This window comes from Sorex fumeus, unplaced genomic scaffold (genome assembly GCF_029834395.1).
Source record: "Sorex fumeus unplaced genomic scaffold, SorFum_2.1 ptg000067l, whole genome shotgun sequence".
NCBI classification, from domain to species: Eukaryota; Metazoa; Chordata; class Mammalia; order Eulipotyphla; family Soricidae; genus Sorex; species Sorex fumeus.
Window position 1 is genome coordinate 2767452 of NW_026606124.1, and position 27266 is coordinate 2794717.

Genomic DNA, 27266 nt, shown 5'->3' on the forward strand with positions numbered 1-27266 from the left:
CTTCTCTTGGGAACCCAATAGGACAAGCTGAGAGGTTACCTGACTGGATCTGGATCTTCCCTGAGATCCAGTGTGTCACACTGAATTAGAGATCGGGTCCCACCTGTCTCAGGTGATGAAAACCTAGAAATGCAAAGTGCCCAATTCAAATCCTGGGAGCCTGGCTCTCTTGACTTCCAATCCAGGGCACCGGTTGCGACTTTGAAGAGACCTTCAAGTCATGAATTTGCACATTCCTTCTAGACCCAGGCTGGAACATGGATTGTCATGAGCCTAGTTTGTATGAATCCATTTCTAATTCCTGGAATTCCAGTCTAGAGTTTTCTTGCAGTCCTGGTTTGGTGGAAGCTCTCCCTTATTCTCTGCTCACGCATTGCCTGGCTAAGCTGAGGTCCAGACATTACTCATTCATTGAGAATGGTGCCAGCAAAATCCCTGGCCTGGAGTTTTGTGACATGGATCCTCAATCAGGTGATCTCCAACTACTTCTGTTTTTTTTTTATTATTATTATTATTTGAATTGGGGTTACATCTGGCAGTGCTCAGACCGTACTCCTGGCTCTGTGCTCAGGGATTGGTAGAGTTTGGGGAACCATATGAGGTGCCGGGGATTTAATCTGTGTCAGCCTACCCTATTCCTTATCTTAGCTGTCTTAGCTGTATTATCTCTCAGGCCCCCTCCATCTGCTTTTAAAGTGTGGGTTGTTGGTGGGGCTGGAGAGAGAGTTTGGTGGGTAGGGTTCCCATATGGTTCTATCCCCGACATCCCATATGGTCCCCCGAGCACTGCCAGGAGGAATTCCTGAGTACAGAGCCAGGAGTAACCCCTGAGCATCACCTGGTGTGACCCAAAAAGCAATAAATAAATAAAGTGTGGGTTGGTGAAAAGCAGGGAGCAGGGACTTAGTGGCTTCTAGCCCCCTGTTCACTTCCTTCCCTGTCTCAGGGTCTGGTCTGGAAGATTTCCTAGGTCCTGTAGTTCAGCAGCAAAGAGATGAGGATTTGGGCTAGTTCCATTTCCAGGTTGATCTAACCTGTCTTCAACTGGAACTGGAAACTTCCAAGAGAACTTTCCCAGAGAGGTCAGCTCTTGGCTCTCATATAGTACTGGGAGATTTTAGACAGGTTAATGCCCCCTCAGGTGGCTATTTCCCCCAAATTGTGGTTAAAGGAGCAGATACTTTCTAGCGTTGAAAGCCGCATTTTCCCAAGTGTGATGGATGGTCCTTGAGAGATTGGAGGTGGTACATTTGGATTTTGGATTTTGTTTGGTGGGGGGGGGACCATACCCAGCAGTGCTCAGGAATTTCTCCTGGTTCTGTGCTCAGGGACACTCCTGGGGGTACTTGGGGAACCATATGGGGTGCTGGGAATAGAACCCAGGTCAGTCCCATACAGGACAAGAATTCTACTTGTTGTACTATCACTCCGGCCCTGATATGGTGTGTTTTTTTGATATATGTTGGAAGGGAGGGGAAATAAAACCTGTATTTTCACATTATCTGGGATGATGCTGAGTGAGTAGATTTGAAGTCGGAGAGCCTGGCAAGCTACTGAGAGTATTCAATATGCCAAACACAGTAACAAGAAGTCTCACAATGGAGACATTACTGGGCCCGCTCGAGCAAATCGATGAATAACGGGAGGACAGTGGACAGTGGACATTTAGAAAGATATGAAGTAAGGGGGCTAGCTTGAGACAGTTCAGCGGGCAGGGTGCTTGCCTTGTATATGATCCTTGGGTCCCATTTGGTCCCCCAAACACTGCCAGGAGTGATTCCCTGAGTGCAGGAGGTAGAAGTAACCTCTGAGCACAGCTGGGTGTGGCCCAAAAGCCAAAAACAAAAAAATTGTACAGTTCTATCTAGAAATCACAGGCTGGTGTCTAGAGAAAAATGTTTAAGACTGTCACAATAGTTAAGAAAGGGAATTCTGGGATCAGAGAGATAGCACCATGGGTCAGCCAGTTGCTTGCTTTGCATGGAGTCTATGCTGACTCAGGTTTGATATCTGGCACTTCAGATGCTCTCTTGAGCCTCTCCAAGAGTGATCCCTTAGTAAAGAGCCAGGATTAAGCCCTGAGCACTACCGGATGTGGCTTCCCAACACCCTCCTCTCTCTCCCACCCCATTTCACACCCCCCCCCAAAAAAAAGAGTATTCTGGAATTAGGCTATTTGAATTGGGAGTATAAGTCTAATACTCCCTGACTTTGTGACCTTAGGGAAATTACTTCCTTCTCTGAGTCTCATGGCTGCCTGACTCAGAAGCTACGGTCAGAGGGAATGAATGACTGTGGGTGTCCTAGTTTATAGGAGCAGCTCAGCAAATGGGTTCTCCCACCTCCTCTTACTCCTCTTGCTCAGTGAGAAAGTTTGGATAAGAAAGTATCCTCTTTCCTGGAGCCGTAGAATCAGTCCAGTGTGTAAAGCGTATGCCTTGCACATGATTTTGTCCAATATGATCAGACTTTAGGACATTGGTATTGGTATTGGTTTCCCCACTACACACACACACACACACACACACACACACACACACACACACACACAGATATCTTGATCTTTCTTTTTCTCCTGTCCCGCCTCTCAGCAGCCACCTGCCTCTCTACTCGTCATGTTTTCTGTTTGGGGATTCCCCGTCCCGTTCTCCACCACGGAGCTGCTCTTGGTCACTGCCACCTTCTGCCTGGTGTTCTGGGCAGTCAGAACCTGGAAGCCTCCCACCCCCAAAGGCCTGAAGACCCCCCCAGGGCCCTGGGGCTTGCCCCTGCTGGGGCATGCACTGATGTTGGGGAAGAACCCGCACCTGGTTCTGTCGAAGCTGAGCCAGCGTTATGGGGACGTGCTGGAGATCCGCATCGGCAGCATCCCGGTGGTGGTGCTCAGCGGCCTGGACACCATCCGGCAGGCCCTGGTGCGGCAGGGAGATGACTTCAAAGGCCGTCCTGACCTCTACAGCTTCACCCTGATCACAAATGGTGAGAGCATGACCTTCAACCCAGACTCGGGCCCCGTGTGGGCCGCCCGCCGGCGCCTGGCCCAGAATGCCCTGAAGAGTTTTGCCATTGCCTCAGACCCGACATCCTCAGCCTCCTGCTACCTGGAGGAGCACGTGAGCAAGGAGGCCCAATACCTTATTGGCAAGTTCCAGGAGCTGATGGCAGGGGCTGGGCACTTTGACCCCTATAGATATGTAGTGGTGTCTGTGGCCAATGTCATTTGTGCCATATGCTTCGGCCGACGCTATGACCATGATGACCAGGAGCTGCTTAGCTTAGTGGACCTGAGTAATGAATTTGGGGAGATAGTCGCCTCGGGCAACCTAGCCGACTTCATCCCCATCCTCCGTTACCTGCCCAATCCTGTCCTGGACAGCTTCAAGGACTTGAATAAGAAGTTCTATGACTTCATGCAGAAGATGGTCAAGGAACACTACAAAAAGTTTGAAAAGGTAGGGCCCGGGGAGAGGCAGCGGGGGTCAGAGAGTTTGGGGTTCAGCAGGCTTGAGGGGCTTCCTCCCTGGGATGCTGAAGCTTATAGTGCTGTGGACTTGATTCCATCTTTTTTGGGGGGACAGGAGGGTGCCCACACCTGGAAGTCACGACTCAGGACTCACTCCAGGCTCTGTGCTCAGAAATCACTCCTGGTGGAGTTTGAGGGCCCATATGTGGTGCTGGGGATCAAACTCAGGGTGGCAGTGTACAAGGCAAGTGCCTTCCCCACTGTATTACTGCTCCAGCCTTGACTTGATTCTTGGCGGGGGCAAGCTACTTTTTGCTTTTCCCATTACCAGCAGTATTCATGAGACTGTCAGTCCATGAGGACCCTAGGACAGTTGAGAACCAGAAAGAGTTAATGAGTTAGTTCCCTGGCTTCATGGTAGAGAAAGGCATAAACAGCAGGTGTAGATGGCAATGGAGCCAGCCTCTGTTGAATGTCCTTTGGTTAGGACAGTCCAAATGTTGAAGCAGGAAGGAGAGACTTGGGCAAGCCGGGATGGGATATGTGCCATATCACGGAGTCTCCTCTTGAATAGAGGGTCTAAGGGGTGTTTAAGGTAGGTCTGTATCGTATCTGAGATCCCGCTCCCCTGGGAGCCCTCCTTCCCCAGGGACACATCCGGGACATCACAGACAGCCTGATTGAGCACTGTCAGGACAAGAAGCTGGATGAGAACGCCAACATCCGGCTGTCTGATGAGAAGATAGTCAATGTGGTCATGGATCTCTTTGGAGCTGGTGAGAGCTGTCCCTGGGTCTTCCCTGGACCCAAGTGCCCCACTGCCTGAAGCCTAACTTCTCCTTCTGTTTGCCAGGGTTTGACACGGTCACAACTGCCATCTCCTGGGCGCTCCTCTACCTGGTGACAAGCCCCAATGTACAGAAAAAGATCCAGAAGGAGCTGGGTAGGTGGCGGCTTCCTTCAAAGGGCTTAAGGACCAGGGGCCTGGCCAGTCTGGGCTGCCCGTTCATCTCTGGCCCTTTGTCTTTGGCAGACACGGTGATTGGTGGAGCACGGCAGCCCCGGCTCTCGGACAGACCCCAGCTTCCCTACCTGGAGGCCTTCATCCTGGAGACCTTCCGACACTCCTCCTTCCTCCCCTTCACCATCCCCCATAGGTGAGGCCCCACAATTCATTGTTTCTCCACCTTCTGTCCCAGAGCTGGGTGGGAACGGTGGAGGGACAGGATGGGGAGTTGGGGTCTGATACAGTTTCCTATTTCCCCAGTACCACCAGAGACACCAGTCTGCTCGGTTTCTATATCCCCAAGGAACGCTGTGTCTTTGTGAACCAGTGGCAGATCAACCATGACCCGTAAGTTTGGGGTGGGGGACAAGGAAACCTCATTTCTCCTGATGGCTTCAGACACTGCTGGCCCCCAGTGCCCACTTGCCAATGTCTTCCTCTTGGGGCTGGATAAATCCCCAGGATGTTTCTGAGTTCCCACTTCAGCTGCCTTTCTCTGTTGACAGGCAGCTGTGGGGTGACCCGTCTGTCTTCCGGCCAGAAAGGTTTCTCACTGCCACTGGCACCATTGACAAGATGCTGAGTGAGAAGATGATGCTCTTTGGCCTGGGCAAGCGGAAGTGTGTAGGAGAAACCATTGCCCGCTGGGAGATCTTCCTTTTCCTGGCCATCTTGCTGCAGAGGATAGAGTTCAGTGTGACTCCAGGTGTTAAGGTGGACATGACCCCCCTCTACGGGCTGACCATGAAGCACGCCCGCTGCCATCACTTCCAGGCGCACACACGCTCTGAGGGGCTTGAGATCCCCACCTCCTAGACTGTCTACTTGGTTTTTCTGGACACTCAGCCTGGGGACTATCCCCGGGGTTTCAAAGCTTCAGTGGAAACACAGATATTGGGCTGGCTGATTTTGATAGTCTGAGCTATGGACAAGCCTGAGGGGGGTCATGCTTGCCTCTCTCCTCTGAACTGTGTCCTGATCATAGACAGTGCATGTTGGCAGAAGTTGCAGGTGCTAATGGAGCCCTCTGAAGTATGTTTGAGCTAGGAGGCCTGCTGGGCTTAGGAGGTCCTTGGGCATCCGGAACCCTCAGAGGAAAGCCCCAGGTCCAGGTGGCTCTGGAGAGCCCCAGGTCCTGCTGGCTCTCTGTGACTCACTTGAGAATTGTGTAGGGTGGGCCACAACAGAGCTTGGCCAAGTTCTTCAACCGCTGAGAGCTGTTCAGAGTGAAGGGAAGATGCAGCCTGTGATACTGCCATGGCTGATCTCCCCACTTCAGCAAAGCTGACCCACAGGTCTGTACTCTGTGTTGGGGGAAGCTCGTTTCCCTCCACCCTCCCTGCAAGCGGGAACAGGGCTGCCTCCTCAGAGCCAGGCCGGGCCCCTGGACTGATGCTGAAGGGCTGGAACTCATGGTCTGAGCGGGGGCCAAGAAAGTGCCTGAATCAGGGGTTGGGACCACATGGGGACTGACATCTGGTATTTCAGCACCTTCTGCTCTCCCTTCTCTATGCCTTGTATTAAATAAAATGCACTTTTAAAGTATGTGGGAGCAAGGACACATACTTTGTTTTAGCCTGTTCGTTTTAGTCTGCATTGTACTCACATGTTTCCACTGACTGTGTTTGAGAGCTTGAGAAAAAAAAAATTAACTGCAGTTGAGAAAATTCCAATGCAAGTTTCAGAAATGTATAAGGAAAAAATTATCTGGGCTAAATAAAGATACTATCTAAATATATTTAGTTTTCATTTGTTTTATTGAGTCACTTGAAATACAGTTATTGGGGCTGGAGCGATAGCACAGTGGGTAGGGCATTTGCCTTGCACGCGGCCGACCCAGGTTCAATTCCCAGCATCCCATATGGTCCCCCGAGCACCGCCAGGAGTAATCCTGAGTGCAGAGCCAGGAGTAAACCCTGTGCATCGCTGTGTGTGATCCAAAAAGCAAAAAACAAAACAAAAACAGAAAAACGAGATACACAGTTATCAAGTTGTTCTTAATTGGGTTGCAGTCATATAATATTCCATCACCTGTCCCTTCACCAGTGTACATTTCTCAGCACTAATGCCTCCAGTTTCCCTCCCCGCATCCCCATGTTTTTTTGGGGGGTGGTGGTGATACCTAGTGAACTAGTAAGAACTGCAAGAGTTGGCCCAGCAGTGCCAGGAATGATAGTTTGGTGCTTGAGGAACACCAGGGTTACACTGACAGACTTTGATTGGTTTGGGGGCCATACCTGCAGTGTGCAGGCTGACACGTGGCTCTGCACTCAGGAACCACTCCTGGTGGATTTGGGGAACCATATGGGGTGTCAGGGATTGATCCTGGGTTGGCCGTGTGCAACGTAAGAACTCTACCCACTGTCCTATCACTCGGATCCGTGGAGTCCCATGTTTGATACTTGTTTTTTGCCATATCTGATGGTACTCAGAGGTTACACCTGGCTCAGTGCTGAGGGAACCACAGGTAACAGGGATGGACCCAAGGTCTTCTGCATGCTAAACATGTGCTCCTGCCCAATGACTTTTCTCTGACCCCCCTGCTACTTTTTTTTGCCCACAATATGTTTTTGTTTGGGGGCCACACCTGCAGTGCTCAGGGGTGACTCTTGGCTCTGCACTTAGGAATTACTCCTAGTGGTGCTCAGAGTATCGTACAGGATGCTAGGGATCGAACTCAAGTCAGCTGCGTGCAAAGCAAATGGCCTACCCACTGTACTATGGCTTCAGCACCTCCCCACAACACTTGAGGGAATACGTTGCTTAACCACAAGCTGTCTTGAGTCCAGTATTGAGGAACATTGACTGTGGGAGGAGGAGGAGGCTGTAAAGAGGTGAAGCGACTGACTTCAGGCAGCTCGCAGTCTGTTGGGGCAGATGCTGTATTAGTCACTGTCTTTCTCCATCTCGAGCAGCACGGGCTCAGGAAGAGTTCTCAGCATCAGGCACTGTCGGTTAACAGTGAACCAATGTCCTTTCTGGCTGGAGACATTCCAGCTTTTTGGAGTAACTGACTCATAAATGCATAATCCAATTTGTTCTCTGGAATCAGGACTCAACCAGACAAAAGCAGGCAGAAGGGGAAGATCCAGAGGGCTTACCTGGGAGAGACGAGTGCAGGGAAACTTATCACATCTTCACAGACATTTTTTAATGTGGGGGGAGGGACCCGAGCAATAGTACAGCAGGTAGGGCATTTGCCTTGCAAGCAGCCGACCCAGGTTCGATCCTCGGCATCTCATATCCCCAAGCACCATGCAGAGCCAGGAGTAACCCCTGAGTATCGTTGGGGGCGACCCCCGAAAAAATGGGGGAGGGGAAGGAGGTAACCAGGTTGGCCATGTGCAAGGCAAGTCTTAACCCCTGTATGGTCTCTCTGTCACCTTAAAAGGCTTTCTGAAGGGACAAGAGGCAAGTTCACCATATATTGCTTTGTGCTTTACTTCATAAAGTAACTTTGGCGTGCTGAAGAAATATTAGAGAAGACCCCTGGTCTTGCATGCAATAGAACCTGGTTCAATCCCCAGTACCACATATGGTTTTCTGAGCATCACCAGGAATGACCCCCTAAACCCAGGGACAGAAGTAAGCCCTGGGAACAGTCAGGTGTGGCCCTCAAATCCCCCCAAATCAAAAATCTTTGCTTTGGATCCAGGAAGATGGCTTAAAAGTCTTGCATTCATACCATACCTGAAAGAGTTCCTGTGTTCCTCTTTTGGCACCTCAGTGTCCCCCAAGCACCCCCAGGAGTGGATCTAGAGTGTCATGCTGGGGACAGACCCAAACATGGCTGGGTGAGGACCTTCTTCCAAATAAATCTTGTGTTATATGTTGTAGCACGGATGATGCTTGAAAACATCATGCTCAGTGAAAGAAACCAGATACAAAAACTACATACTCTACGATTCCATTTGTAGAAGATGTACTTGATCACTTGACTTCCTGTCAATCGTCGATTTGCTCGAGTGGGCGCCAGTAACGTTCTCCATTTGTCCCTGTCTCGTGCTAGTGTAGCCCAATGGCGTCTGTTCGTTCTAGGAACACGAAGAGCCTCAAACCGATTGTTCATGATCTTGATGATCCTGATGATCCTCACCCCCCCCCCACACTTTGTGGTGGCACCAAGTGCCCCACCCTTTTCTCTGCGGAATCACCATGGCGGCCAGCCGGGACCCTGTACACATACCCTGATACGATGTACAGAACAGACAAATCCACAAAACCTAGAGATTAGTGATTGTCAGGGGTAGAGGGCAGGGGTGGGGTGGCTTGGAAGGTATGAGGTATGATGAAAATATTCTGGAATTAGTGTTAATGGTGGTAAATGGTGATAAATTTGTGAGTGTATTAAAAAAATCACTGAGGGGGCTGAAGTGATAGTACAGCTATCACTTTCCTGGACACAGCCGACCTTCATTTATGTTGGCATCCCATGTTTCCCTGAGCCCCACCAAGACTGATCCTTGAGCACTGCTGGGTGTGGCCCCAAAACAAAACAAACCACTAAATTGTTGAGATTAAAATAGTTAAGGGGAGGGAGAGAAGATATTAGAGGGATTACACTTGCTGTGCATCTGGCCAACTTGGGTTTGATCTCCAGCATGGCATACAGTTCTCCAACCACTATCAGGAATGGTCCTTGAGCACAGAAGTAAGCCATGAGAACCTCTGGCTGTGGTCCAAAAACTAAACTAAAAATAAATAATTTTCTAGAAATTTTAAAAATTTTTTTAGAAAATTACCAACCTTTACTCTAAAAAGTAAGGAGAAATGGGCCATATGTGTCTAATTTATGCTTTTCTCAGTAATCACAGTGGTAGGCCTAACAATTCCATGATCAAAATTGCAGTAATATTTTTAAACTATAGTGCACTGTGAGGAAACAATGAGTAATTGTCAATGAGAATAGAATAATATTAGAAATTAGAATAATTTATCATCTCTTATATGCTTTTGTTGTTGATGCTGTTTGTTGATGTTTGTGACGCTCAGGAGTTACTCCTGGCTCTGCACTCTGGAGTCGTTCTTGGAAGTGCTCAGGGAAGCATATGGGATGCTGGGGATTGAACTCAGGTCCACCGCTGTAAAATCTTACCACGCCGAAGGTTGTGTGTTCACGGGCTCACTGGATGGCTCTTTCTCACCGTCTGCGTTCGGTGCTCTTGAGCCCTGTGTGTGGCCTGGATCAGGACGGCTGTTCTTTCTCTCAAGCTTGAGCCCCTCTCCCTCTGACTCTCCCTTCCCCGAGCTTACGGTCTTTGTTTATATAGCAATCACATAAGGCGGTGAAATAAATATGGGTTTTATATTGACAAATCAACAAAGAGAGGTAAGACCACTCCTCCAGGAGATTAACTCAAGGATAAAATCTCATCTAAAGAGATTACTCCAGATTCCTAGGAGATCCGCTCAAGGGTGGGATCCCAGTTCTTCCCTCAGTTAGTAATCTACTTAGATAGTTGTAATAATCTACTTCTAATATTTCTAGCAATGTCATTCTGGAGATGTTACTGGGCCCGCTCGAGCAAATCGATGAACAACGGGAAGACTGTGACTGTGACCGTCATTCTGTATGAGCACAGTAAGAGATATAAACTTAGTTTGGTTCTTCCTGAGAACATCTCACTATACATTCCACAGACCCCAGGCCAGGTTAATCTCCCTAGCTCCAGTAGGGACCTAGACTCGTCGTTACTTACTTTTGGATCATGACAGCATTTGTCCATGATCATGCCCTCAACTTATAGTTGAATATTGTGGCGCTTTGGCCTGGCCCATTTCCATGCCAGGGTAGCTCACAGCTTGCCCTGGGTCCATTCAGTCCCTCGTCGGGACCCTGCTTTTGGGGTGCTAGGAACTAAGGGCAACTGAGTCAAGAAATCAGATGCCCAGGAGTAAATATTATTCGGAGTCAATCAACTCCCAAGTTACAAAGCATAATATTAACTGTCTTCCTGTGTCCATACAGAAAGGACATTGCTTACAAGTTCAGTGTCCTTAGATGGGTGTGACCCGATAAACCTAAGCTACCTGAGGAAGGACAAAACAGTGTTATCCTACACACCGTGTGCAAGGCAAGTGTCCTACCTGTTGTACCATTGCTCCGAGGGCTAAGAGGCTCCTTTTAGTTGCCACATTCATTCTAAAGCCCATTCATCTCCTTTAGCAGCCTGATGCTTAAGCACATGTTCTGCTTAGCTGTATAATAAAGTGGCAAGCAAGCTGCAACATTAGCACCACGAGACAGGACTGGGCCTCTGATACCTAACTCCAGCTTCATCTCACAGGTCATTGTCCTCATTCGGGAGAGCAGTTTTCTGAGCAGCCTCATTATGAATATTAACCACAGAGTAGATAAAGAGTGTCTCTTAGTAAAAGTTTTCCAGTTAATACATGAAAAAGAAAGGGTAGGATTTGAATATCACTCAGTTGCCAATAAGTGAATGAATTTGAGCACTGTACTGCATAGCTGCTAAAATCATTAAAGTAGAACAGATCTGGGCACGTGTCTCCTGATGAAATGGCCCTCCATTGCCCCTGGGACCAGCAAAGGGTGGGTCCAGTCTGATCAGACCTCTGGGTCCAGTTGACAGTTTGCAATGAATGCAGAGGATGTAGGAACATTCCGAATGGAAACACAAATGTGCTTTCAGTAAAATTCAGGCAGGGAAATTCAAGCAGGGAAATTTAGGTCAAAAGCCTGGGATTCTTTTGGTTGTGATTATTACAAGAATGGCAAGAGTAAACTTCTAGATGGGAAAGAAAAGAGGTAGGGAGCAAAGTATGGAAATAAGAGCTTTCCAGGCATGCCACTAACCCCAAACCTCCAATGACTGCTTTGCTTCCTTGATATAATTAACCTGTATGAAGCACTTCGGTTTTGCACTAAAGCTGTTGTTAGGTTGGAGAGATAGTTCAGCAGCTAAGGTGCTTGTCTTGCCCTCAAACCAACCCAGGTTCAATCCTCAACCCATCATATGGTCTCCCCAAACCCCACCAGGAGTGATCCCTGAGCACAGTAAGAAGTAAGCCTTAGTTGGGTGTGACCCCTAAACAAAGAAAGCTATTAACTGTGGATCAATCAGTTACTTGCCTGTTCTTTGTCACATTGCAGCTGATAACATTTGTAGCAGAATCCTTTAATGGAAGTGATCTCTGCAGTATTCTTAGAGACAAAACACAAATGCCACATCAACTTAATTTAACTATCCTGTGGCAGTTACGGAATCTAACACATGAGCAGAGTTAGTCCTATCACCAAAAAATAAAAATGGATACTACTGAATTACATTTCATCATAAGAATAGTGAAGTGAGATGACACATATATTCTTTGTAGGTAAGATCTTGATTGAAATGTCTCAGAGTTGAGCTGTCTAGTCTATGAAGTCCCTGCCTTTGGACTAAAAAATCCTGGTAATATTGATTTGGCTACTTAGTATAGACATGTGAGTGCCGGTGATGGTTCTAATTAAGACTTCGTTGTTGCTCTTTGGTCATACCCAGCAGAACTCAGGGATTACTCCTGGCTCTGTGCTCAGATCTCACACTCCTGGCAGTGCTCGGGAGAACATCTATGGTGCTGGGGATCAAACTGGGATTGGCCACAAGGCCTTAATATCTGTACTCTCTCTCTGACCCAGTAAGATTTTTTTTTTTTAAATGTGTTCATGAGCCTCTTTGGTTCTTCTGTGTTCAGGTGACATGCCTGGAAGTGCTCGGGGGACCATGTAGAGTGCAGGATTCAAACCTGGATCATAGTCACAGCCACATGCTAGGCAACCCTCAACCTTTGTACTATCTCTCCAGCCCTGACGATCTTGTAGCAGAGACTTTTTTGGCAAGCATAAGGAAACAGAATTGACCTGAACATGGTAAGACTGAATGATTCCGGTTAGTTTTATTTTATTGATAGTACAGAATGAAAAAAGTGGAATTCTCATTAATAGACGTTAATTCATAAAGCTTGAATTAGTCACTTATATCTTAGATTACAGGGGAGGTCCAAAGAGAGGAATTTCATGAGGAGGAGGCCTATAGCCTCAGGGTCTAGGGATGGTCTTGGATGGTCTTATCAGGTTTTTGTTTTCTGTATCCACAAGGTGGGTCACTCCTGGAATTCTTCCATGAAACTTTGTTTCTTTGCCAAGGGCCTTTCCCTATCCACCTGCCTACATCACTTGGACACGAGCCACTTCCTTTCCTCTTTAAAAACCTTTTGATGTCGGTGGGCCCCACGGGTGACTTATGTGAAGTGGGGAGGAGAAAGACGGCCACTTTCTCCTCACCCGCCTCTGCCACCCGGAACCCTGGGTAGGCTAGGACCGGTAAAGTCTGCAGTAAGCACCTGCTCGGCACGGGCCTAAGCCCCGCCAGCCCCACAAGGTGGCCGTCAAGCCACACCTGAAGTCCGCTTGATCTTCTCGGCACGGGAGTTAATCCCCGCCACCCGATTGCTCGGGGAGCCACGGACTCAAGCTGGGGCGAGAATTTGCTCTTCGCAGGAAAGGAGAGACCAGTCCCAAGCCTTACCCGAGGTTTCTGGGGTTCTTGTCTCGCTGGCAGAAAAGAATTTCAGGAGTAGACGAGCAGTGAAGTAACAGGTTTTATTTGGAGGCTTTTGGAGAGGGAGAGAAAGGGATAAGCAGGTAAGCGGGGGAATGGAGAGTAAGAGAGAGAGAGAGAGAGTAACGCGTCCAGAGGGAACGCGGGCTTCTCCGAGGGTGGAGAGAGCGCCAAGTGGGCTCTCGAGCTGGTTCTTATAGATCCTTCTGACTCGGAATGTTCTGGAATCTCCTTGGGGCTTGGTCGCTGGAGTCAACCTGATTGAAAAGGGTTCGAGAATCATCTGACTTGGAATGTCCTGGAATCACCTTGGGGCTGGGTCGCTGGAGTCAACAGGATTGAAAGGGGGGTTCTCGGAAAGGAGGAATTTCATGGGGAGGAGGCCCATATCTTCAGGGTCTGGGGATGGTCTTATCAAGTCCTTATTCTCTGTCTCCACAGGGTGGGTTGGTCCTAGAATTCTTCCTCTATGAGACTTTGTTTCATTGCAGAGAGCCTTTCCCTATCTACCTGCCTACATCACTTTTGTTGTTGCTGTGGAGCCAGAACCGGTATTGCTCAGGACTTACTCCTGGCTCTGAGCCCGGGGATCACCCCTGGCGGCCTTGCTAGAACCTCGAGTCAACCTCATGCAAGACAAGCATCCTGCTCGCTCTGTGACTGCGGCGGCCCTGAATTTCCTCCTTGCACTCGTGGCGGGGTCGGCCTACGCAGCTGGAGCCAAGGCCCAAAGATAAAGCTAGGACCCCCCACTCATCATGATGTCGGTGGGCCCCACGGGTGACTTATGTGAAGCAGGGAGGAGAAAGACAGTCACTTTCTCCCCACCCGCCTCTGCCACTCGGGACCCAGGGTTGCTGGGTTCTTGTCTCGCCTCGCAGAAAGGAATTTCAGGAGTAGACAAGCAGTGAAGTAAATAGATTTTACTTGGAGGATTTTTAGGTATGGAGGGAGGGAGAGGGAGTGAGAGAGTAAAGTTAGACACGAAAGCATGAAAGTCCACATCTCAAGAGGGGAGGTGCTGGCGACACACGTGCCCGGGAACCACATGTGCTCGGCCACGTGGGCACAAGCAGCACATGGGCTCAGGCAGCATATGCGGGCGCTTCCTTTGTTCAAGGGCTGGAGCGATAGCACAGCGGGTAGGGCATTTGCCTTGCACGCAGCCAACATGGCCGACCCGAGTTCGATTCCTCCGCCCCTCTCGGAGAGCCCGGCAAGCTACCGAGAGTATTCGAGATGCCAGACACAGTAACAACAAAGTCTCCAATGGAGACGTTACTGGGCCCGCTCGAGCAAATCGACGATCAACGGGAGGGCCTTTACCTTTACCTTACCTTATCCTTTGTTCAAGGTGGCCTTTATAGGGGTTTCTCCAACCTGCCCCCACGTGGGGCTTCTTCCCAGGTAAATGTCCCGTTGCTTATTCCTACTTTGGACAAACTGGCAGGCTCTCGAATGTAGCCTACCCACAGGGCAGAGTCTGGCAAACTCCCCGTGGCGTACCCAGTATGCCAAATACCAGTAACAATGATGGGTCTCATTCTCCTAAAGAGCCTTGAATATAATCTCCGGGCTAGGATGAAAGAGACGTTACTGGGGCCTGCTCGAGGCAACCCACGAATAACAGGATGATGAAATGAAATGAATGAAAATGCTAAGGAGGTTGCCAGGGAGGATGGGCGTGGGGATGGGCTTCTTTGAAATTCCTCTCCTGGCCTTTTGTGCCTAGAGGAGCTTCTTTGGGTCTGTTGCTGGAGCCAGGTGAGGGTCTTATCAAGCCTTGGTTCCCGTTTTGCTATTTTCTGCAGGGCTGGCTTTGGCCGTGGCCTCGGGAGGGGGCCCTGCCTGTCCACCTGCCTACATCAATCAGGCCCACGACTCCGCCCGGGCTTGGCGATGCGCGGGGGACCGGGTGCAAAAGCGGAGGCTTCTCGGCAGGGCTGCGCAGAGAGGAGCGGGGGTGCGGGCGGGAAAGCAAGAACCGACCGCGACCGGGTCTGCGACCGGGTCTGCAGCCGGCACCCGCGGGCAGGCGCGCAGGGCCGCGGGGGCGCCTCCAGCCCGGGCTCGCTCGGGCTCGCTCGGGCGCTCAAATTTCCCGGGCGCTCCGGGTTCCCGGCGTCGCGCCGGAAGTGACGTCGCGGCGGCGTGGAGCCGCGCGGGGCGCTTCCGGCGGCGGCCGCGACTGGAGGGGGCGTGCGGGGAGAAGCCCCCAGGGGCTCGGGGACGCTGGTGTCGTGGGGGTCTCCCCGGTGTGGTGTGGCGGAGGCGGCGCGGGCCCCGACGGCGTGGAGGTGGGAGCGAGGGGCGGCACCTGGCCGGGGTGGGCTTGGGGGAGGGGGCTTCCGGCGTCGCTGGGCTGGCGTGCCGGGCGGCTTCGGGCTTCCGGGCCTCTTGGACTTTTCTAGAAGCTCTGTGGAGCGGGGCGGGGGTCGCCTCGGGGACGTGGTCCGCGTTGGGAGCCGGTGGACGGGGCGTTCGGGGACTCGGGCGCGTCGGGGGGCGGGGGGCGGGGGCGGGCGCGGCGCGGAGACCCCCGGGGGGCGGGACGCGGCGCCGCCTCCGTGGCCGGGAGCCTGGGGACCCGAGGGGGGGGCCGGGAGGGGCGCCGGGAGCCCTGGGGCGCCGCTGCTGGGGGGCCTCCTCCCGCGTGCCCGCCGCGTTGCCGGCCGCCCGAGTGGACCGAGTTGCGCGTCCCCTGAATCCGCCGTGGACCTGTTGCGTGTGACCGAGTCCCCCACCCCCCCCTGCTTGGACACTCGGTTGCAAACCTGCCAGGTCCAGCCCGCGGGGAGTCCCCCACGGCCGCCCCTGGGGTGACAGTGGGGGGAAGTTGGGATCCGGTTTTGTTTTGTTTGTTTCGTTTTGTTTTCTCGAAGCACCTAGACCAAGGTCTTTTTTTTTTTTTTTTTTTTTGCTTTTTGGGTCACCTGGCGATGCACAGGGGTTACTCCTGGCTCTGCACTCAGGAGTTACTCCTGGCGGTGCTCAGGGGACCCTATGGGATGCTGGGAATCGAACCCGGGTCGGCCGCGTGCAAGGCAAACGCCCTCCCCGCTGTGCTATCTCTCCAGCCCCTGCACTTTTTTTTTTTTTCTGCTTTTTGGGTCACACCTGGCGATGCACAGGGGTTCCTCCTGGCTCTGCACTCAGGAGTTACTCCTGGCGGTGCTCAGGGGACCATATGGGATGCTGGGAATCGAACCCGGGTCGGCCGCGTGCAAGGCAAACGCCCTACCCGCTGTGCTATCTCTCCAGCCCCAAGAATTTATTTTATTTATTTATTTATTTATTTATTTATTTTTGGCTTTTTGGGTCACACCTGGCGATACACAGGGGTTACTCCTGGCTTTGCACTCAGGAATCACTCCTGGCGGTGCTCAGGGGACCCTATGGGGTGCTGGGGATCGAACCCGGGTCGGCCGCGTGCAAGGCAAACGCCCTACCCGCTGTGCTATCGCTCCAGCCCCTAGACCAAGGTCTTAAGTCACCGTCCACGGCATTTCGACTTTCTTTCCGAAAATGGCTGGGTTAAGGTGTACCCAGCACAAATTTCCTATCAGAGTCACTGCGTTAAGGAAGGTGGGAACGAGCATCTTTGTGATGGCTGTGACTTCTGGGGCCACACTGGCCACGCTCAGGGCTCATACGTGGCCCTGAGCTCCGTGATCCCTCCTGGCGACCCTGGTGTGGGGAGACCACGTGGAGGGTACGAGGGGTTTAGCCTGGGTGGGCCACGTAAAGGCAGGTGCCCTACCCACCGTGCTAGCTCTTCGATCTTTACTGCAGTGCTTTTTTTTGGGGGGAGGGGGCACACCTGGTTATATGCTCAGGCATACTTATGGTCTGCACTCGGGAATGACTCCTGGTGGTCTCGGGGGTCTAGAAAGGGTGCGGGAGATCTCTCCCCGCACCAGCGTGAGGGGCGTTTGCCCTACCTGCTGTGCTGTCGTTCCGACCCCACCATATATGTATATTTTAAAGTCATGCTTCCTTCTGGGAACTAGCAAAATGTTTTTCAGAGCTCCTCTCATTCTTTCTGGTTTTGGGGCTATACCGACTGTGGTCAGGTCTTCTGGCTCTGTGCTCAGGGATCACTCCAGGAGGCGCAGGGGAAGGTGAACCGTCATATGCAGTGCCTAGGAATGAAGTCAGCAGCCAGCAAGGCAAGGGCCTTGACCTCTGCTCTATCTCCCTGGAACTCTAGGGCTTTTTTCATCTCCGATTCCTCTATTCTACATCACAGCAGCGATCCAGCGTGCCCGGTGCGCACACACACGTTGGGAACAAACGTTTAAAATATTTACCCTTTCTACAAGGATTCCCGGCAGACATGTTCTGTTTTATGAAAAAGTTGGTTATCACTCACTGAAGTGACTGACAAAAACTTGAGCTTTACAAACATGAACTCCAGCATCATTGCTCAATTTGTTCAGTCCTGCCGCCCCCACCATCTGATTTCCTCCGTGTTCAGACTCTTGTCTCATGGCCCCTTGGGATAATCAGGGACTCACAGGGGCCAAGATATTCAGCCCCTTTGAGAAACCCTGGACTAGAGTGTTGAAGTTATGTAGTTTCCCAGATTCTCAATGCAAAGTGGAGACTGTGTCATAGTTCTAAGCAGCTAGCACAGGTCACTAAAGTTTAAGGTCAGCTGGAGCAACAACAGTGAATTGACATCTCAAAAGAATTTAGTGTCTCAAGGTAATAGTGTCAGAATTTTATCAAGATATCTGTTAACTCTTTTATAATACCTTCTGGGTGAGCCAGAAGATTTGCTGGTTTGTGGTAAAATTATACGAGTGCCGGCTTTTGAACTTGTTTATCTGGAGAGGACTGTTGATGGGTGCAGTGTATGTGAGGATTCTAGTTGACGCTTCCTTACTTTCATAATCAGTTTTTGTGTTTAGAACCGTATCTAGATGGTGTGCCTTTCAAATTTGTTGGTTTCAAGAAGTAAAGAAAGTCTCATCTGGTTGATTTCAAGATTTGCCCAGAGTAGCTTAGTGAAAAAGGGAGGGACATATAAACATAAGGCATTTTACTTAGGTCCAGACAATTCAGTCATGCCAGTTAATAAATAATAGAGATGTTATTTAAGAAGGAATCACGTAATGAACAGATAGAGAATCTCAGACACATGAGTCAGTGGTGCTGTTAGGCTTCGAGAATTAGTGTGATTCCCAGTATACTAGAATACAAAATTTATGAAGAAGACAAAGATTGGATCACTTTATGACAGTGCTTGTTGACTCACACTTGGAGAATTAAAGATCTGGATGTTCTCCAAGAGTAAGTGAATTTTGGGATAGAAGTTGAAAGGAGTTGAGATCCAAGACATACATCAATGGCCTAAGTACATGAAAGAATGTGGAAGGCCTGGGTTCCATCAGGGATGGAACACCACTGGGTGTCACCCCCAAATCAAAATCAGAAGGTTGAAAGGATGTGGAATTTGTCGGTTTGGGGCAGGGGGCAGTGGTGGAAGAATTTTTGGAACCGATCAGCAGTGCTCATGGGGGCTCATCACTGGACCCCGAGGACCATTTGGGGTGCTGAGGATTGAACCAGGGTTGACTGCAAGGCAAGTTTCTGAACTCCTGTACTGTCTTCTCTAGCCCCGAATTCGTCAAATATGAAAAGTAACTTTTCATTGGTTCTGGAGATAGAGTAGCTTGTTTGACATGAGCGGTTCTTTTGCCTCTTGTTTCAGGTATATTTGGGGTTCGTGGTCTTAGAAGGCTTTTTTTTTTTTTTTTTTTTTTTGCCAGACACCGCACCTAGTGGTGCGCAGGGCTTATTCCTGGCTTTCTGCATAAGTTGCACTCCTGTTGGGCTTGGGGAACCAAAAGTGGTTCTAGGGATTGAACCCAGGTCAGCCATGTGCAAGACAAGCACCTTACCTGCTGTACATCTCTCTGCCCCCTTAGGAAGCATTTTTGTATGTTGTAAATAGCAAAATAGAAGTAAAATTTTTAATCATGCTTCTGCCTCCGCTGATAAGTGGTGTATTTTACTTTTTGATTTTCAGATGTTAAAGCAATTTTGTGTTCCTAGAATATAATGCTCTTATATGTTCCGGAATTCAGTCTGCTAATATTTGCTAGTAATTTTTGTGTCTGTTAGGCCTATTGGCCTGAGGATTTCTTTCTTTTTAAAAATCTTTTTTTTAGTTATATCTTTATCCTTTTTCAGAACAGTATTATCCTTCTTAAATGAGTTGGGAGGAAGAGTTAGTATAGGGGCATTAGTTATTTCTAGTGTTACCATTAAAGTCCTCTGGATTAGATTTTTTTCCTCGTGTGAATCACTTGGGGAGGCACTCCCCAAAGTGCTTAGAGTTTACTCCTGCTCTATGCTCAGTATAACACCTGGTGGTACTCTGAAGACCATATGTGGTGCCTGGAATTGAACTCTGGTGAGCTATGTGCAAGGCACTTGTATTTCCTATGTGGAATAATTTTAATTAGTTTCCCAATTGCTTTTGTGGTTCTGGGGCCACAGTCTAGTTGGATATTGACTCTGGTACCTCACACGAGGCATGCAACTGTACCACTGAGTCACATCCCTGCATATATATTGGGACCACACATTGATTTGGGAGTGATGTGCAGGGGCTCTGTACTCATTCTTGGCCGTACTATAGGTTGATCGAACAAGGGTCAGCCGCGTGTGAGGCAAGTGCCTTAACCTCACGCCCCCACACCAGTCCTTTAAAATATTTACTCATTTATTGGTGGTGTTTGCTGGGCATCCCACTCTTCAGTTATGGTACACCAGAGATCATACACTTGTGGTGCGAGGAATCACAAAGGGTGATACTTTCGGGATTGCACTAGGTATGTGGGATGATGTCAAGGACCTAAGTTGCAGGTCACACCTACAAAACAGTTGCTCTACAGCTGAGCTTGCCTCGGGCCGCTAGATACTTTCTCATTTTTTATTTCATTTTGGGTCCTACCTGACTGTTAAAGCTACTCTCAGCTTGGTGCTTAGTGGACTACATGGCCCTCTGAGTTGTCTCCTTGGCCATTTGATTGTTACTGTACTGGGGATTTAACCTAGGGCCTCACACATGTAAGGTGATAAGGTGAGCACTCCACCGCTGAGCCACATCCCCACCCTATTTGTCTTAGTTTATTTGTCTTACTAGTGGTATTTGGTTGTTGTGTCACGCGTGGCCCTGTGATGTACTCTAGCCTTTTTTTTTTTTTTGCTTTTTTTTTTGGGTCACACCAGCAATGCTCAGGGGTTATTCCTGGCTCTGCGCTTAGGATTATTCCTGGCAGTGCTGGGGGGACCTTATGGGATGCCGGGAATTGAACTTGGGTCGGCCACGTGCAAAGCAAAAGCCCTACCCGCTGTACTATTGCTCCGGCCCTAGCACTCTAGCCTTTTGTTTGTTTGTTTTGCTTTTTGGGTCACACCTGGCAATGCTCAGGGGTCACTCCTGGCTCTGCACTCTTGGAATCATTTCTGGTGGTGCTCGGGACTATATGGGATGCTGGGAATTGAACCCCGGTCGGCCACGTACAAGACAAGCGCGCCCTACCTGCTGTGCTATCATTCCAGCCCCGCACTCTAGCCTAATCTCCCTGCCTTCTATTATTTGAGTCTTTTGGGAATTTGTTTGTTTCCTGTTTTTCCTTTTTTTTTTTTTTTCAGTCTTTTAAACTTGTGGCCATTATTCAACTTTCCCTCAGAATTTCATTCTAAACCAGGAGTCAGTTTTTTCCTGTTAAGAGCCAGATGATAGGGGCTGGAGCAATAGTACAGTGGGTAGGGCTTTTGCCTTGCACGCGGTGACCCAGGTTCGATTTCCAGCGTCCCATATGGCCCCTCGAGCACTGCCAGGAGTAACTCCTGAGTACAAAGCCAGGAGGCCAGGAGTAACCCTTGTGCATCGCTGGGTGTTACTCAAAAAGCAAAAAAAAAAAGCGCCAGATGATAGACTTTGTAAATATGGGTGGGGTCCCCTGAGCCCTGCCTGAAGGAGTGATTCCTGAGTCCAGAGCAAGGAGTAACCAACCCCTGGGCACTTCTGAGTGTGACCCCAAAACCAAAAATGTGCAATTACAGTGGGTACTTTGCATGTCTCCTCAGGGAGTGTGTGCATTTCAGCAAGAAGACTGGGCTTGGTTTCTGAAATGCTGAAGAGATAATTGAGGCATATTTGTAGTTTTGTTTAGATGAGAAGGAAGGTGGTTCTCAATTAGTATGACGTTTTTAGACCCATAAATCCTCATCTGGTTAGTGGTCTTGTGGTTAAAAAGAGACATTTGAAATAAAATTTGTCATTTGACAAATTATATCCTTTGGTTTTAGGAGGTGGAATAGATGAATGATATGATTCCTGTTTTTATAGATGATATAATTGAGCGTCAGGATAATTTATCACGTCAAAGAACAACTCTTGAACTGAATCTGGGCCTTTGATGTTTGGCCTCAGAAATCCATGCCTTTCCACTGTGCTGCCTTTCATGGCAAAGATAAGATTTAGTACTAGGATTATACAAGATGTTTTCTTTTACAATTTCTGCTATTTCAAAATTTTAATTCTACAAACAGCTTACCAGCTACAGTGGTTTTTGTAAGTCTGCAGTGAATGAATGCATTTATTTGTACAAGTATTGGTTATGATTGTCCTTTGCAGAACAGTGAATCTGGGACCTTAAGCTTGTGTCCGGGGTCTTTGAGTTCCGTCTGCTGTGTCTGAGGAGATAAAAGTCTTTGGTCTGTAGGTCTGTTTGTGGTTTAGGGTCACTTTGTCAACTGCCACAATTGTATGATGGTAGATCAGTTAGATCTACTTGTCTTTTTTACCTAAAGGCTTCTTACAAGAGAAATGATGGCATAGAGCTCTGTTTTTTTTTTTTCCCCTCCCTTTTAGGGGAGGGATGGGTCACACTGAGTGGTGCTAAGGGGTTACTTCAGGCTCTGCACTCAGGAATTACTCCTGGCAGTGCTCAGGGAGCTATATGGGATGTTGGGGATCGAACACTGGGCAGCTGCATGCGAGGCAAACACCCTACCCACTGTACTATGGCGCCAGCTCCAGAGCTGTATTCTTGGGGTAGCATTTAGTAGTCTGAAAATCCTGAGTTTAGGTTTTGAGCAAAATACTCTCATATTCTATGAATTCCTATTTAAAATGCCAGCCAAAATGGGTAATTTTGTCTCCAACAAAGACACACAAAAATGTTTTAATTCTCTATTCATAACAGCCTCCAACAAGACATTCTGAGGTATCCTTAAGTACCATATAGCCATTGCGAAAGAACCATCGTTACGGATGTAACAATGAACCAAGAAGGACACACTAAAATTTTTGTTGTTGTTTTGGGGCCACATCCAGTGATGCTCAGGGTCGCTCCTGGTTCTGCTCAGGAACTGCTCCTGATAGTGCTTGGGGGACCAGGGGGGATCCTGGGAATTGAACCTGGCTGTCTGTGTACATGGCATGGAGAGCTCTGTTATCTGCTGTACTATGACTCTAGCCCCAGAAACCGCACTTCGCTGGCTTAAAACCAGGTTTTATGTGTGTAAGGCAGGTGCTCTGGTGCTGAGCCACATCCCTGGCCCAGTAAAATGATAAATTTATTTGTATCAAATTAAGAAACAGACTGAAGAAGACTTTTTCTTCGGATAAGCCCATGTTCTCTCCTCAGTTTCTCTTATTATGTATTTATTTTGGCAGGGGTGGGCAGGGTGGGGGGAGGTCATACCCGGTGGTGCTGAGGAATTACTGTAACTCCTGGCTCTGCACTCAGGAATTACTCCTAGTGGGGCTCAGTGGACCATATGAGAAGCCAGGGATGAACCTGGATTGGTTATGTGAGAGGCAAGTGCCTTAACCTGCTGTGCTATTGCTCCCCAAGGCCCCAAATTTTTAACTTTTTGTTTGGTGGTGCTTCCAGGTGTGGGCCCCCTGTCCGCCCCCCCCCTTTTTTTTTTGTCTTTTTGCGCTAGTTGGGAGGCACTACTGCTGGCTCTGTGTTCAGAGATCACTCCTGATGATGCTCAAGGGACTGTTGGATAGTATTGGATTGTCCTTGCTCCTCCTGCACAGAGTTTAGGTTTATTGAGTCACTCCCACAATAGTGCCCCTGAGGCACACCCAGTTCCGTAAGCACTAATAAACGTATATTGCTTTTCTCTTTCCTTTATGTCACTTGCATGGTTTAACAATCTCCCTTTTGTATAGACACAGGAAGAGAGTGATGCTATGCTCTTGTAACATGGGAGTTAATTGACTCCAAAGAATATTTACTCCTGAGTATCCATCATATTTACCTGACTTAAGGCTCAGTTGCCTTTAGTTCCTAACATTCCAAAAGCAGGGTCCCAGCGAAGGGACTGGATGGACCTAGGGCAAGCTGTAAGCTACCCTGGCATCAGAAAGGAACAAGCTAAGCACCATAAGTATAATAAGTTAAGAGCATGGTCATTGGGGGGCTGGAGCGATAGCACAGCGGGTAGGGCATTTGCCTTGCACGTGGCCGAGCCAGGTTCGATTCCCAGCATCCCATATGGTCCCCCAGCACCGCCAGGTGTAATTCCTGGGTGCAGAGCCAGGAGTTACCCCTTTGCATTGCCGAGTGTGACCCCCTCCCCCTCCCAAAAAAAGGCATGGTCATGGAACAAACTCTTATGACCCAAAAAGAAGTAACATTGAATAAGGACCCTGCTGGGGTTAGGAAAGACTAACCTAGCCTGAGGAAGCGCCAACCTTTAAGCTTAATATGTCTCTTGTACTGTGTTCATACAGAATGACTAGAAATATTACAATAAGTAAATTTAGGGGCTGGAGCAATAGCACAGCGGCTAGGGTATTTGCCTTGCACGCGGCCAACCCGGGTTCGATTCCCAGCATCCCATATGGTCCCCCAAGCACTGCCAGGAGTGATTCCTGAGTGCAAAGCCAGGAGTAACGCCTGAGCATCGCTGGGTGTGACCCAAAAAGCAAAAAAAAAAAAAAAAAGTAAATTTACTACGGTTGTTTAAATGGATTACTAGCTGAGGAAAGGAGAACGCCAGTACACCCTAGATGGAATTCTGCCCTTGAGTGGATCTCCTAGTAATCTGGAGTGCTGAACTCTCAGATGAGATTTTTGTCCTTGAGTTACCTCTGCTTGTTAGGACAATGTTCAACCTCACCTATGTGTACCCCCACCCATCATGATTTCTATGTAACTGTGCTGTAAGGGGAGAGCGGGACTCCTTCCAAAGAGAAGGACTAGACGAGAACTAAGGATGAGGATGAGGGAACTATGATGACTGGGACTACGACCAAAACTACACCTATGCTGGTGCTGTGAGGGAGATACCAGACTACGCTGGGGAGGAGAGAGAAATAAACTGACTACCAACAAACCTGGGGCCCTGTTTATTCGTTCCCCCAGTCCTTTGTCCGTCTGTCTCCGTGGGCGGCCAGGGGAACAGCTCTTGGACACCAAAAGCTTGAATCCCATGCGTGGTCGTGTCCCCCCCACCCCCCCACCCCACAGTTTTCATTTGAAACTCACAAGAAGGCCATATGTAATAACAGGGATTGGATTGAACTGGGTTTGGTTATGTGCAGGACAAGTGCCTTAGCCCCTGTACTTACTTTCTCTCTCTCTCTCTGTCTCTCTCTCTCTGTCTCTCTCTCTCTCCCCACCCCCCATCGTTATATTTATTATTTGGGGGGAGTTTCAGGTATGATGCTCAGGAAGTCTGAGGACCCCTCCCTCTGATTCTCAGCCAGCTTGTCTTGGTTCAGTGTGAGGGCCAGCAAACAGTGGATTTGATGCTTCAGGGCCAGCCCTGTGTTGGTGTCTTCAATCAACATAAACCTTTTTTTTTTGGGGGGGGGGGTCAAGAATGAATTAGGGTCCAGAGAGAACTCACTAGGCTGAATGCATGCTTTGTATCCTGGAGGCCCAGATTTGATTCACACACTGAATGGTCCCCTTAGCATGGCCAGGAGTGATGCTAAGGACCCCAAAATAAAACAGTGGTTTAGCTTGATACATTACCAGATTTGGGCTGGAGAGAGAGCACAGCAGGTAGGACGTTTGCCTTGCATGTGACTGACCTGGGTTTGATTCCTTCATCCCTCTCGGAGAGCCTGGCAAGCAACCAAGAGTATCCCACCTACACGGCAGAGCCTGGCAAGCTCCTCGTGGCACATTTGATATGCCAAAAACAGTAACAAGTCTCACAATGGAGACGTTACTGGTGCCAGCTCGAGCAAGTCGATGAGCAACGGGAGGACAGTGCCACATTACCAGATACAATTTTTTTTTTAAATTTACAAGTCTTTAATTGAAAACCACATTGCGCACCAAGAGGAATAAACCTCAAATAGAGTGAAAAGAGATAATAAATAGATGCCATATGAATTTCTTAGAGCTATTTTAAGAATTTCCATAGCTGGGGATAGAAGTACAGAAAACTACGCTCTCACAGTTCTAGAAGTAGGGAATACAGAATCAAAATGATGACATAGTGTACATCCTTCAAGGGCTCTAGGGTGATTCTGTTCCTTGCCAGATTGATTTTTTTATATATTATTTACAATATGTTTTCTTTGAGAATTCTGCTGACAGATTAAACCATAGATTATATGTGGGGCTGGAGTGATAGTACAGTGGGTAGGACATTTATTTCGCATGTGGTCCAGGTTTGATACCCAGCATCCGTTTGCTGCCTTGAATACCACCAGGAGTGATCCTTGAGCACCAGCCGAGTGTGACTCAAAACCAGAAACCAAAACAAAAAGTAGATTATAGGCACTGGGGAGGTGGCTCAGAGAGGCACACACATTTGATCCTTGGTACTACGTGGTCTCCAAAGCACGGTCAGGTACAGCCTTGGTGGAATCCTGCACCTCTGGGAAGGTCCTTCCCCCGCCCCCAGGCACAGACAGATTATGGTTTGGCCGATTCGATTTAAAATAACTTTAAGAGCTTGCTGTGTACTAAGGGATATTGCTCATTCATTAATATGTGTACTCTGAAAGAAAAATGTTGTGTTATTCTTTATTAAGTTAAGGATTTAACGGAATATGCTTATTAAGGAGCACTGGGTATAGAGCCTGGCATAGCCTCTTCACCTCAGTACTTGCTGAAGTTAACTAAAGATGTGTCTTTTCCAAGGCCTGCTGTGTGACGTCTCTCTCCACGGTGGTCACACGTCTGAAACATGGCTGCGGACTGGCTGGGAAGTATCGTGTCCATCACCTGTGGTGAGAGCTTAGGTGTTTATCAAGGAAGAGTGTCTGCGGTGGATCAGGTCAGCCAGACCATTTCTCTTACCCGGCCTTTCCACAATGGAGTGAAGTGCCTTGTGCCAGAAGTCACCTTCAGGTGAGTTACCTGTATCTTGTCTGGAGATCTGTGACTGCACTCCTGATGGCCAGTGTAGTCTTGGAGGAGTTGCTTGAGGAGGTTTGCCAGTAGACAGGACAGTCTTCGGTCTTCGTCTTCTAGTTCAGGTGCCGTGAACGATGATCATGAAAGTTTCCCTACTTCTGTTAAACATGCAGTATTTCATATTTTAAATGGGTCTAGTTGAGAATAAGCCTTTATTCTTAGGCGATTTTAGATTTTCCTTCTCAGCTTTGTCTTTGTGCTTTCTTACATCTGAGGGCTCTGTTGACTCTTTCCCTGTTTAAAGATATTTGTTTTATTGATTTGTATCATCGTTTAGTTTCGGAAACATACTTGATTGACTACCTAAAGTCCTTAGGTTCAGCTAGAACCTGGGTGTCATCATACATTTTTCTTGATTTTTTTTTCTTTTTTTTCCTCTGCTACTCTTTTTAGGTGTTGCTACTGAGGGCCACTTTGGGTGGTATTCAAGGGACCACTGGGCTATTCATGGCAGTATGGCAGTTAGCCACTTTTGCGTCCCTAATTCTGTGGGGTTTTTTTTTTTCTTTGGTCTTTATAATCAGTCATGAATTATGCCAGTCTTCTGGATTCCAGATGTCTCTTGTTTCATTCTCCCCTCTCCCTTTTGCATTGAAAGCAATTGTTATTTGCTTTCTTTTTTGTTTTTCAGTGTTTGGACCATACTTGACTGTTCAGAGGCTACTCCACTTGTTGCTTGCTTGATACTTACTCCCACTGGTGGTTTTTAGGGGACCGTCTAGTGCTAGGTCTGGAACCCATGCTCTAGATAGACAACCTGTGCTCATGGCCCTTTTAGCCATCTCCTTGGCCCCCACTTGCTCTCTTTATTCTCT

General features: G+C 48.7%; 3 protein-coding genes across 3 annotated transcripts in view; 2 read left to right on the forward strand and 1 right to left on the reverse strand.

Moving 5' to 3' along the window:
- ARID3B (AT-rich interaction domain 3B) overlaps positions 1–27266 on the reverse strand; it is a 208617-nt gene that overhangs the window by 72213 nt on the left and 109138 nt on the right. The gene's annotated exons all lie outside the window — the stretch shown is intronic.
- Positions 2613–6193, forward strand: LOC130036867 (cytochrome P450 1A1). The gene is made up of 6 exons (XM_056128785.1): positions 2613–3452; positions 4113–4239; positions 4317–4406; positions 4497–4620; positions 4731–4817; positions 4976–6193. Exons 1-6 carry the CDS (start codon positions 2616–2618, stop codon positions 5283–5285), a joined length of 1575 nt encoding a protein of 524 aa, XP_055984760.1. The 5' UTR covers positions 2613–2615; the 3' UTR covers positions 5286–6193.
- The window catches only part of EDC3 (enhancer of mRNA decapping 3), a 46476-nt gene continuing 34517 nt past the window's right edge, over positions 15308–27266 (forward strand). The window contains exons 1-2 of the mRNA XM_056128782.1: positions 15308–15330; positions 26176–26385. Coding sequence (XP_055984757.1) covers positions 26222–26385 — 164 coding nt within the window. The 5' untranslated portion in view covers positions 15308–15330; positions 26176–26221. The remainder of the gene's footprint in view (positions 15331–26175; positions 26386–27266) is intronic.

Excerpts from the sequence above, each read along its gene's own strand:
- LOC130036867 (XM_056128785.1), top strand. The coding sequence starts at position 2,616 with ATGTTTTCTGTTTGGGGATTCCCCGTCCCGTTCTCCACCACGGAGCTG. Across the intron at positions 4,240-4,316 it reads CATGGATCTCTTTGGAGCTG|GGTTTGACACGGTCACAACT; the intron begins GTGAGAGCTGTC and ends TCTGTTTGCCAG. Across the intron at positions 4,818-4,975 it reads TGGCAGATCAACCATGACCC|GCAGCTGTGGGGTGACCCGT; the intron begins GTAAGTTTGGGG and ends CTCTGTTGACAG.